We start from the raw sequence: 12,329 nt of genomic DNA on the forward strand, positions 1-12,329 counted from the left end.
AAAAATGTCATTTGAGTGAAACCCCCAAGAAAACATTTTGGTAGAAAACTGTCCACCCACCCTCTTTTCGAGCTCATTTCCGCCTCTTGAGCTAAGAAAGCAACACAGGCTTTTGACAGCTGGCTGCTGTGGACAGCCCCCTCAAAGACCATTGATTCTCCGAGCACAGAGGAAAGCAGAGGGGCATGAGCTAGACACACGACTGTCTGCACTGGCTCTGCCTGGTGCTCCAGGCTGGGATTTGCTGCCTCACTGAGTTAGAGTCGCCATCGAATCTGAGTAGAGTCAAGCGTCCAACCCTCAAAGAGCAGCTGGGGCAGAAGGTACAAATTATTCAGCCATTGGCCAATGCCCAGGCAGTGGGCAGAAGTGGGCAGATTTCAACAGAGACAATATTTCCTGATAGAAGAGGTGTCAGTCATCTTAGCTCAGACACAAGGACGGTGCCTTCACACCCAGCTCCCTGCCTGTGACCTTTGCTGGCAATGGCTGATGAGGGAATAATCTACACTTACCTAAACCACTCGGCAGGCTCTCTGCCCAGCCACATGTTGGCCCCGGCTCAGCATCACAGTGAGTGCCTTTCCCTTTGTGGCGTTTTTTCAGGGGTGTGGATTTGGGGAGGCTGAGATTCCATTTTTGCGACTGTGATGTTGATAAATAGCAGGTCTAACTATGCACGAGGGGTGAGATCCCCATCTGGTGCAAGCGGGCATAGCTTCACTGACTTCAATGCATTAAGTCCGGATTTACACCAGGGTCACGGAGATCAGAATTTGGTCCTAACTCCACTGACTTCAGAGGGGTTGCTCTGGATTTACCTCTGGTCACTGAGGTCAAAATCTAGCCCTGACCCGATTCATTGCAGTGGAGTCACTCCAGATTTGGAACAAGGTAACTGAGAGTAGAATGCAGCCCTGACTCAATGCATTGTGGTGGAGTCACTCCAGATTTCAAACAGGGTCACTGAGATCAGAATCCAGCCCTGACCCAATTCATTGCAGTGGAGTCACTCCGGATTTGGAACAGGGTCACTGAGATCAGAATCCAGCCCTGACACAATTCATTGCAGTGGAGTCACTCTGGATTTGGAACAGGGTCACTGAGATTAGAATCCAGCCCTGACACAATTCATTGCAGTGGAGTCACTCTGGATTTCGAACAGGGTCACTGAGATCAGAATCCAGCCCTGACACAATTCATTGCAGTGGAGTCACTCCGGATTTGGAACAGGGTCACTGAGATCAGAATCCAGCCCTGACACAATTCATTGCAGTGGAGTCACTCCGGATTTGGAACAGGGTCACTGAGATCAGAATCCAGCCCTGACCCAATTCATTGCAGTGGAGTCACTCCGGATTTGGAACAGGGTCACTGAGATTTGTGAAAGAAAATAACCTGAAGACAATCTAATGTCTTTTTCAAATCAGCTTCATCAAACCCAGCATCCAAAACGCTAAGATGTGTTCATCCTAATTGCATATTTATTTCATGGCATCACTACAGGGCAGATGTAAGTTGTGTGACTGCCTCAATTGTGCATTTCCAGACCAAGACTCCTTTTCAGGGTAACCTTAACTCTCAATTTTGGGGCATGCTTGGTGGTAGGAGGATTAGAACACCCCTGGAGTGCGTTTACCATTAAATTAAGGATAAAATATACACTCCACCTTCACATTGATTTTTGTCTGAGCATCACTATGCAGGGCCAGATAATCAACAGGTGCAAATGAGCTCTGTAGACTACGGTGGCGTTTCAGCTGATTTGCACCAGCTGGGGGTCTGGGTTTAGGTTCCTCTAGCCCAGTGGTTCCCAAACTGGGGTTCGTGAACCCCTGGGGGGTTGCGAAATGTTACAGGGGGCTCTCGGGAAAAGAGTCCCTAATGGCAAACAGAGCTGTCTCTAGGAACCTCGGGCAGCGCCGGGCCAGCAGCCCGGAGCCCCTGGACTTCCAAGAGCTAAGCAGATGAAAGCAAGCACATCTATCACACTGAGATGATTTAAACTTCAAGACTCCTTAGAAGAAATGGAAAGGGAGGGGGATATTTTTTGCTGTTTTTAAAATTAAATAGGCAGCTAATATTGTTTTTAAAACGATGATGAAAAACAAGTGCAAGCTTTGTTGTAACGTGCGTCGTTTGCCTGGACTGCTCAAGATCTGAATGCTTGTGTAGAAGGAACTCTTTGAGCTGGCTTCTTAAACCCCTTCACGCTGTTTCACATTAACATAGACTCATAGAATATCAGGGTTGGAAGGGACCTCAGGAGGTCATCTAGTCCAACCCCCTGCTCAACGCAGGACCAATCCCCAATTTTTGCCCCAGATCCCTAAGTGGCCTCCTGAAGGACTGAACTCAAAACACATCTGATACTCGTTGATGAAACATAGGAGCCTTGTCTTCTAACAGGCTTAATCAACGTGATACAAGCTACAAAATTGTGATCTTGGAAGAGTGTTGCCATTTTCATAATGGAATAAAAATACTGTAATGATCAATAATAATGTATAATAAATATAATAGTGTGTAGTAAGCATGTCATAAAAACAAATTGTATATTTCCAACATCGCTGCTTTTATCATTTATACTCAGGTAAAGGAGAAAATCCTGGGAAATTTTCATTTTTAGGAGCGGGTTCGTGAGACTGGACATTTTAGTAAAAGGGGTTTGCGGGTTGTTAACGTTTGGGAACTACTGCTCTAGCCGGTCGGAGAAGGTCAGCGTAATGCTTTGACTTGTTTCCTGGGCTGGTAAACGAGACAGTGTCTCTGAACCCTTCCAAACCAGTCACAGTCTAAGAGCCAGATTGGCACTGGTGTAAATCCTGGTTGCCACTGGGGTGTACAGGGCTTTGCTGATTTATAGCAGCTGAGCATCTGGCCTTTATGCCTTGATATATTTATTTATTTTCCCACAATGCTCAGCACCACACGTGGGACCAAATTTGCAGGGGATCTCAGCTTTCGTGTGGGCTCCCAGCTCAGTGGCTAGGTTTCAGGGGCGCCCAGCGCATTGGGTGCTAATCTCTGGAAACCCGCCCATAGACCGTCACAGCCGGCGTTGCGGTTGGACTGGGAACATCTGGAAAGCTGTCCCCTCAGACACCGAGCCCTGATTGTGGGTCCTGACGCCTTGCAAATCTGGCCCTGAGGAAAATGTGACCCCAGTCAGTGGCGGATTTAGCGTTAACGGGGCCCTGTGCTCAGCTTCATTCTTGGGGCCCCTCCTTGGGACCCAGCCAAGAAAAAGAACACTCGCTCTGATCTCCCCACCCCCAGGACCCTCTTTTTCATTCTTTTCTTCTTCATCCTCCTCCTATAAGTAAGAGGAAGTAAATGAGAATAAAGTGAGGGATCTTGATTGCTCTTGTAGCCTAACTTATTTTTCCACAGACCACTTGAAAATCGCCGAGGGTCTCGACGGCCCACGTAGGGATCTTTCCAAATACTGTTTGTACCGTTAGCCAACGAGTGTAAAGTACTTTGGATAAGAGCATTGTATATAAAAAAATTTTAAAAAACCACTGGGGTGGGGGGTCTGGCCAGGACTTAGAGTGAAGGAGGGGGCTCAGGGCTGGGGTTGCAGGGTCTGGGAGGGAGTTAGGATGCAGGAGCAGGCTGGGGGTTGGGGTGCGGAGTCTGGCCAGGAGTTAGGGTGCGGGAGGGGGCTCAGGGCTGGGGCAGGGGGTTGGGGTGTGGAGTGCTTACCTGGGGCAGATCCCGTTTGGTGCGAGGGGTGGGGGGAGATGTGGGAGGGTGCAGTTGTCAGGGAGGGCAGCGGGTGAGGGGGGTGCTGGATTCAGGGCTGGGGGTGTGGGCTGGGATTGGGGAGGTGCTCCCAGCCCACTGCCCCACCGCAGCCCCCTGCCCTGAGAAGCTCACGGCACAGGGCTGGTGGGGGGGATATGTGTAGGGGGAGCGCGGGGGCCCCGCTTTTGCTCCGCCCTGCCCTGATTCCACCCCCTTCCCCAAGGCCCCACCCCTGCCTCTTCTCCGCCTCCGCCCCCAAGCGCACTGCGGCCCCGCTCCTCCCCCTCCCCCCCCAGAGTGACCTGAGCACTGGCAAACAGCTGTTTGGCGGCAGGGGAAGCGCTGGGAGGGAGGGGAAAGGGCGGGGCCACAGCGCGCTTGGGGGAGGAGGCGGGGAAGAGGCAGGGGAGGGGGGAGCTTGGCTGCCGGTGGGGGCGGAGCCTGCAGCAGGAGCCGCCAGGACCAAGCTTCTGCCCCCACAGCTGCCCAGCCCTGGGGCCCTCTGTCGTTGTGGGGGGGCCCCGTGCCAGGGCACCCTGTGTTTTACTGTAAATCCGCCTCTGACCCCGGTGCTGAGTAACTGCAGCTTTACTTTGCACAGACAACGATTTCATGCCGGCTGTGGGCGTAGCGAGGGCAATACACAGTGGGTCACAGTATATGATACGGCTCTGCCCTCCTCTGCCGTCACATTGCCCGGCTGGAGTGCGGTCGACACGTACTGAGACCAAGAGGAAGGAGCAGGGAGGCCCAGGGGGGAAGGACACTTGGAAGACCTGCGTTTAAGTCCTTTATTGCACACGCCCTGTGTCGTCTTGCACTAGGCACGTAGGGTCGACTTCCACAGCTACTTAGGTGCCTAAGCAAGCTGGCTTCAGCAGGACTTAAAGGCTTGAAGCTAGACAAATTAAGGCGAGAAATAAGGCGTGCATTTATAACAGGGAGAGTAATTAACCCGTGGAACAATTTACCAAGGGTCACGGGGGATTCTCCATCACTGACCATTTTTAAATCAAGCTGGGACGTTTTTCTGACAGCTCCGCTGAAGGCATTATTGTGGGGCAGGTCTCTGGCCTGTGCTATCTAGAGGTCAGACTAGATGATCACTAAGGTCCCTTCTGGCCTTGGTATCTACACAAGGTGGGGATAACAGCGCTGCCCTGTCTCAGAGCAGGGCAGGGAGGGTAAATATTTCCCGGGTTACGATGAGGCGCTCAGCTGCTACAGAAACGGAGCCAGGTGTGTTCCTGAGGAGGACAGAATTCTGCTACCGACTCCAGTTCCTTCTAGAGTCGGGCTGACTCCTGGAGGGGATAAAAAACAGCAATGAATTTTTAGTCCCTAAACCGATCAGCTATGGCTCTGAACCACCGAGGGAGCAGAGCTTTCACTGAGTGACCATCCAGAGGCAGTCCCGCTCTAATGAGTCAGTGGAAGTACCTCTTTTGGCTGGATGTCCTTGTTGCTAAGGTACCAGACTAGCACGTGGGAAACCTGGTTTTGGTTCTTGGCTCTGCCACTGACTCCGTGTGTGACCTCAGTCAAGTCACTTAATTATTATTTGTATTAGCGTGGCCTCCAGAAGCCCCAGTCGTTTACCAGGACGCTGTTGTGCTTGGGGCTGTACAAACCCAGGATAAAAAGGCAGTGCCCTGCCCTATGGCATTTCCAATCTAGGCCTAAGACAAGAGACGACAGAAGGTGACAGACAGATGGATAGGGGAGAACAACGAGCCCATAATGAGCTGTGGTGGCTGCACCCTCAGCCTAGCCATTGTCAAGTTTTTTTGTGGGCTTCACAACCAAGGAGAGCGTTGGTCTCTCCGGCCTGGGACGGACAGCTCCTCCCTCTCTCTAAACCGGGATGGCAGCACAAAGGAATCCCTTAGAGGATGATGCCTCCTGCATACGTGTGTCACTGATCGATGTATTCTGTGGCATACTTTCGTCCGACCACGCATTGCCAGGCTCGAGGCAGAAAATCCCAGGTGAAATTCCCAGCCCTGTGTGTTTCAGGAGATGAGACGAGATGATCGGAATCATCCCGTCCTGCCTCAGTTTAGATATCTACTCAGAGCTGATGGTTTACACCAGTTCATTGTATCTCTATATGATCATTAACACGCACACCTCCCCGCCCCCACGCACACTTCCGGCAGTGGGTTTCCTGAGCTGCTGAGCTGAGAAGAGCAGTGTCTTCTCCACCTCCGTCTCAGAGACTTTTGCAAGCAATTTGCTCAGCTAGACCCAGTCAAACAAGGGGGCTTGTTTCCACTGACAGGCGAGACCTGCAAACAGGCCAGGCCAGGTGTTAAAAGGCAGAGATGTCGCCTTGCAGATGTCAATGGGTGTGGGGTGCACCACAGACAGTTGTCTCCCCTGGTGCATGCAAACCGGCTCTGCATTTCCCCCCTTGCTTCTTGCAGCTTGTCCGCAGTGTCCGCTTTGGCATTGGGTCAGCTGTGCCGGGAACATCGTCCTGCTGGGAGCTGTGATAGTCCTGGCTGTCCTGGGTGAGTAGCCCCCGGCTGTGGGTTTTGTGCTGCGGCCCAGCAACACAGCGGGAACTCAGCACACGTTGTTGGGGCTCAAGGCAAGCGGCGGCCTCTGGCCTGGGTGATACAGGAGGTCTCTTCTAGCCTTGACATTTGTGATTCTGGGACAACTGTGCCAGATTCTCAGTTGCTATAAATTGCCATAGTGTCATTGATTTATACCACCTGGGGATCTGGCCCATGGACTCCAATGGGGCTACGGCCGATTCACACCAGCTGGGATCTGGCCCATGGACTCCGATGGAGCCATAGGCGCTGACGCCAGGGGTGCTCCGGGCCTCAGGCACCCACGGAAAAAAAATACAGGCGGCTCAGCACCCACCAGCCACCGTGGTTCGGCCTGGCCCCAGGGCTGGCTGCTGATCAGCTGTTCGGAGGGCAGGGGGAGGGGGCGGAGACAGTGGGGAGAGAGGATGGGGAAGGGGGATCTCAAGGAAGAGGGTGAAGTGGGGGCATGAAGAGGCGTAGCAAGGGCAGGGTTTTGGGGGGAGAGGCGGAGCGAGGGTGGGGCTTCGGGGGAGAGGCGGAGCAAGGATGGGGCCTCAGGATGGAATGGGAATGGAGCACCCTCTGGGAAAACCAAAATCAGTGCCTGTGGGTGGAGTTACGGCGGATCGACACCAGCTGGAATCTGGCCTTCTCTTCTCCAATGTTTCACTTCTTTTTATCTTGAAGTTTCCCAGCACACATCCCAGAACTGCGAGACGGCACCAGTCCCGCAGACGGCTCAGAAGAGCGATTCATGTGAGATAAATCAAAACGCAACGGTGTGCAACTGTGCATTGGAGGATTTCCAATCCTGCCTGAAGCAAAAGTTGTGTGGGGTGGAAACCAGCTCAGCAGGTAACCCCCGCGCATCCTGCATCCAGCCCGTCACTCGCCCTCACTGTTACACACCCTGATGTTTACATAGAGCCGAGACACCTTCGTTCCCACCCCCTCTCTGTCCCATCCCTCCTTTCCTGAGCCTCTGTAATATCGCCAGGGACCTACACCCTCAGCTGCGACAGCCCGTGGCCAGTCAGGGTGGGCAGAGCCCTGGCAGCTGGAGCCATAACAGTGTAATAAGATTTTACAGTTCTTTAGCTGATCCGTGTATTACACGTGTAACACCCAGAGGCACTAACTGAGATCAGGGTCACACTGTACCAGGCGCTGCCCAGACCCACAGCGAGAGACAGTCCCTGCCCCAGCTGAGTTCAGGGCCCCGTGGTGCTGGGCGCTGCCCAGACCCACAGCGAGAGACGGTCCCTGCCCCAGCTGAGATCAGGGCCAGCATTGACTGACATTAGCATACTCCCTACTGAGCCCTGCAGCACAGCGCCCCCTAGCCCTGCACTGGTGCACTGGGGTCAGCCGTGGCTGCAAGGTAGGCTGACCAGATAGCGAGTGTGAAAAATCGGGACGGGGGTGGGAGTAATAGGTATCTATATAAGAAAAAGCCCCATATATCGGGACTGTCCCTATCAAATCGGGACATCTGGTCACCCTCCTGCAAGGTGAGAGCACCCTGTATTGAGCCTCTGCCCCTGATAACCGAACGCAGCTCCCCCACGCACCCCCACGCAGCGCCACACTGGGGCATTGGGGCCAGCACTGACTGTGAGGGGAGAGCGCCCCCTGCTGATCCTCCTGCTCCGCTAACCTGTAACACAGCGCCCCCTTGCATCACACTGGGGTATTGGAGCCAGCACTTCCTCTGAGCACCCCATGATGTTATGGTCTTGCCACGCTCCCCAGAGCTCTGCCAATGCGCTGCGCTTTGTCTCACTATAGCATGGCGTGAGAAGGCTCCGTGTGTCTCTGCCGGTGGACGAGGAGATCCATTATTTTAATAACTGTTCCATTTCGCCCTCCAGATGGCTCCGGGTGCAAACTCTGCCCCAGGCACTGGGTGCCGCACAGGGACAGGTGCTACCGGCTGTCTGAAGTGAATAAATACTGGAGCCGGGGCCATGATGACTGCGCACGGAGGGGATCTCACCTGCTAGTGATCCAGGACCGGGAGGAGCTGGTAAAGAATGTATTTGTGTCCTTGTGAATGAGAGCAGGTCACGAAGCCCTCTTTTATTTTTCCAGCAACAAACTTTTGAAAGTAAAATTTTCATTCACAATTTTTCTGTTTTTCACAGGAAAAATTTAAAGTGAAATGAAATGTTCATTTTTTTCAGAATTTTGACAGATATTCTCCATTTATTTTTAATCATTTTTAACCATTTAAATTTTCAGTAGTGCAGAATTATGGATTTGAAGTATTTTTTATCCATTTTTATTGCTGTAAATTTTCACGGTTGTGGGACATCATGGGGCGGGGTTAGACACTGGGCAGGGAGGTTGGCCCATAATTAGTTAATGACAGTAGCTGTTGAGATTCAAAGAGGTTCAGCTTTGTAGCCGTCAACATATCCAAAGTAAGGATCCTTAAATCAAACGCTAAGTTCTCAAGCAACATTTTTCTTACCTTGCCTCTCTGTAAATTTTGATTATTGTCCGTGGAAATATTTGTCATCAGTTTGTGTGTGTACGGTGAAGTCAACGTTTGCTGATAAAAATCGAATTGTCCCAAGCCTATATATTTAGGCTTGGGCGATTAAATTTTTATATAAATAAATACATTATATATATACAAATAAATAATAATAATTATATAAATAAATACATTAATAGTAGATCCCAAAACATTTTACAGTGTTAAAAGGATTAGGTGCAAACTGGAGACAGGAATCACTCAGCTATCGCTGGGATGCGGCTACTTCTGGGGTGGGGCAGCTAGGTAACAGCTGTATGGCAATGCTGCACAGGGTTTGTTCACTCGGTACAGAATCCGATATGGAAAGAGGGGCAGTCGGTGGATAACAGCTGACATGTTTGCCCAGGGCTGAAATGCTTTTAATCATTTATTAGAGCTGTGTTAAAAAAAAAAAGCCAGCATAAAAAAATTGTAAACATTTTCGTTCAAAAACATTGAGAATGTTTCCTGATGTTCACTGAAAATGATGAACAAAATTCATCAACATCTTGGTGGAGGGGAACAGGACTGACTCAGTTATTAATTAATGGTATAAATTGTTTGTTGTGTTTACTTTCAATTGGAGTTTCATCTGGTTCTGACTTGTCGCCAGTAATAATGATCAAAACCCAAACTAGGGATCAGGTCTCATTTGCGTCGTGAGCAAAGGAGTCAGAGAATTCTACCATGTTCTGTTCTCTCTGACACCTTGTCCATTTCACAGGAGTTCATACAGAATATTACACGACATCAAAATCAGGTGTGGATTGGACTCAACATCACATCCCGAGGGAGGAATTGGACCTGGGTGGATGGTTCCCCGTTCAATCAAACACTGTGAGTGTTTCCTGATAAGTTTTTTACATCAGTCTGCAATAAATACATAGGGTGAGACCGTGGGCTCCATTAAAGTTAAGGGCAAACCTGCTGTTGGCCTCCATGGGGCAGGGATTAGACCCACAAATCTTATAGTGTAAGGGCCTCAATCCTGCAAACACACATGGGCTTACCTTAAACTCTCTCACTGAAGTCAATGGCAGTATGCGTGGGAGGAAAGCTAAGCAAATGCATACATGTTTGCAGGATGAGGGTCTCTGTTTGCATGGCCCCATCACTCCTGGGCAGAACTGGTTACAAAATGGGGAGAAACACGATTTTTTCAATCTTTTCTTGTTTTTTGTCAACATCTGAGATTTCAAAATTCAAAAGCTGATCAGTTTCAAAACTGAGAACGTGCCAACTGCCTCCATAGATGGTCAAACAACTAGGTCAAAAAGCCACTCAGAATTCATCAAAACTTTCCCGTTTTTTCACTGAAATTTGAAATTGACTCAACTTTTCATGTAAGTTTCAAAGCTGAACATTTGCATCTGTTCTAAAGATTGGCCTCTCTGCCCTAGCGCTCTGATTCATCACTTTGCTGCAAGTTTCTGTGCCAAGTACATCTCTCCACCAGGTCTGGATTTGAACATATCAACTCGTTTCATGTAGTAGCCTATCTGGGGAAGGACTAGAGATGACGGCTGGAACCCCGGCATCCTGGAAGGAAGGAGAAGAGCTGCAATAGACCCTCTTCCCCACCTCTAAACCCGCTGATTGTGACTGTCTCCTTCACTCCTTTCACAGATTCCTGGTATCGGGTCCTGCTGAAGAGAACAGCTGTGCTGCAATACAGAAGAATCAGATCCAGTCTGAAATCTGCAACACTGACTATAAATGGATTTGCCAAAAGGAAGCTGTGCCCATTTAAACGGGTGGATTGGCGACCTCCATATAAGGAATGGCGAACATCCTGTGTTCTCATCTTTATTTCAGCTACCAAAGCCCCAGGCAGTGTAAATCTGGGTAACGCCGAGAAAGTGAATGACACAAGGCTGATTTACACCCATAGGGGGTCTGGGCCCATTGACTCTAATGGAGTTACGGCCAGTTCACACCAGCTGGGAATCTGGCTCTTTGATTATTTTTTTAAAAAATAAATATATAATTTTTTCACAGTGCTTCTAATATTGTCTTCAGAGTATTCAAAGATTCCTGGGACATTATTGTATACTTTATGGTAACGCCTAGAGTCCCCAGCTGAGATCAGGGCCCCGTTGTGCTGGGCACTGAAGACACACAGGGAGAGACAGTCCCTGCCCCAGCTGAGATCAGGGCCCCTTGGGCCGGGCGCTGCCCAGACACACAGCCAGAGACAGTCCCTGCTCAGGAACAGAATTTTTTTCCATAAAAATGTTTTCCATTTTCAGAAAAAAAAATGGATTCTCTTCAGTTTTCAAAATTTGAACTTGGAAGGAAGTCCCAAGGGGAGTGGTGGATGCTCCATCTCTTGATGTCTTGATGCCTTTTGGGAAAAGGCTTTTAGTCAAGCACAAGTCACTGTGCTCAGTACAGGAGTAACATAGTGAGGTTCCCTGGCCTGTGTTATTTGGAGTGGTTTCTTGTTAACTCCTTATGCTTAACCATCTCTTCCACCTTGTTTTGAGCTGTGACACTCTGAGGACCTTTCCCAGACCTGCAGAAGAGCTCTGTGGACCTCAAAGGCTTGTCTCTCTCTCCAACAGATCCAATAAAAGATATTACCAGAGGTGATGCATGAGGGGCAGAGGGGGAGCATGCGGGGTCACGTGCCCTCATCCCCAGATTTGATGCTTGGTTTGTACTGAGCATGCTCACAAGGACTGGGGATGGATCGCTGGATGATTACTGGTTCCGTTCATTCCCTCTGAAGCGCCTGGCATTGGCCACTGCCGGAAGACAGGACAGTGGGCTAGATGGACCTTTGGTCTGACCCAGTACGGGTTTTTTTAAAACCCATCCAAAGTACATTTTGGGGTAGAAACGTCTGGTTTTGAAAAGGCTTTTGCTTTCAACCCCAAAATGTTTTACACTTTCACTTTTAACAGGTCTGTTGGGGCCTGTCATTGTGCACTATATCTATTCACTATGGAGGAAAGCATTGTCAAGTATCATCAGATTAAGGCATCCCAAATAGCCGCTATGGACTTGACACAGCACTACGGATATTCTCTGGCCTGCGGTACGGATGTTAGACAAGATGATCTAATGAGCTTCAAATCTGTGAAATTATTAATCATTCTACACAGCCCCGTTCTCCAGCTGTTTTCATGCTCGGTTCTAAACCGCACCGTAGGTCACCGGGGTGGAGCATCACACTCAGAGCAGTGGGTGGGCTGGAAAGGTCTTCCGCAGTAGAAAGAAAAACTTCAGTGAGAGGTGGGTGACTTTTTTAGCCAGTCAACGAGCAGGGGGGCTTGAAGGCCAGCTGGAGGGCACGTGCAGCCAGAGCAGGTCATCGCCACGCTCTGCTCCCACGTACCAGGGCTACTTGTGAAAAGGTTCATGGTAGCTTCGCCAGAGCTAGCATTGAAAAACTGGCAGGGTGGCGGGTACGGTGCCTGTGACTTGGGCTAGTGCCCTGAGCTCAGACCCGGGGGAAGGCCGGCAGGCTTGGACATGAGTTGCTAGCCTGAGACAACATCCACGCTGCTATT

At 50.2% G+C, this 12,329-nt stretch overlaps 1 protein-coding gene across 1 annotated transcript; it reads left to right on the plus strand.

Moving 5' to 3' along the window:
* The first annotated feature begins 464 nt into the window (after positions 1-464).
* Positions 465-10,823, plus strand: LOC140897644 (killer cell lectin-like receptor subfamily B member 1B allele A). Its single transcript, XM_073310523.2, has 6 exons — positions 465-573; positions 6,177-6,263; positions 6,981-7,148; positions 8,165-8,319; positions 9,539-9,651; positions 10,441-10,823. Exons 1-6 carry the CDS (start codon positions 486-488, stop codon positions 10,562-10,564), a joined length of 735 nt encoding a protein of 244 aa, XP_073166624.2. The 5' UTR covers positions 465-485; the 3' UTR covers positions 10,565-10,823.
* Positions 10,824-12,329: the final 1,506 nt, after the last annotated feature.

Source organism: Lepidochelys kempii, chromosome 14 (assembly GCF_965140285.1).
Source record: "Lepidochelys kempii isolate rLepKem1 chromosome 14, rLepKem1.hap1, whole genome shotgun sequence".
Lineage (NCBI taxonomy): Eukaryota > Metazoa > Chordata > Testudines > Cheloniidae > Lepidochelys > Lepidochelys kempii.

Coding starts and splice junctions, on each gene's coding strand:
- LOC140897644 (XM_073310523.2), top strand. CDS start 486: ATGGCTGATGAGGGAATAATCTACACTTACCTAAACCACTCGGCAGGC. Junction 574..6,176: donor GGCCCCGGCTCAGCATCACA/GTGAGTGCCTTT, acceptor TGCTTCTTGCAG/CTTGTCCGCAGTGTCCGCTT. Junction 9,652..10,440: donor TCCCCGTTCAATCAAACACT/GTGAGTGTTTCC, acceptor CTCCTTTCACAG/ATTCCTGGTATCGGGTCCTG.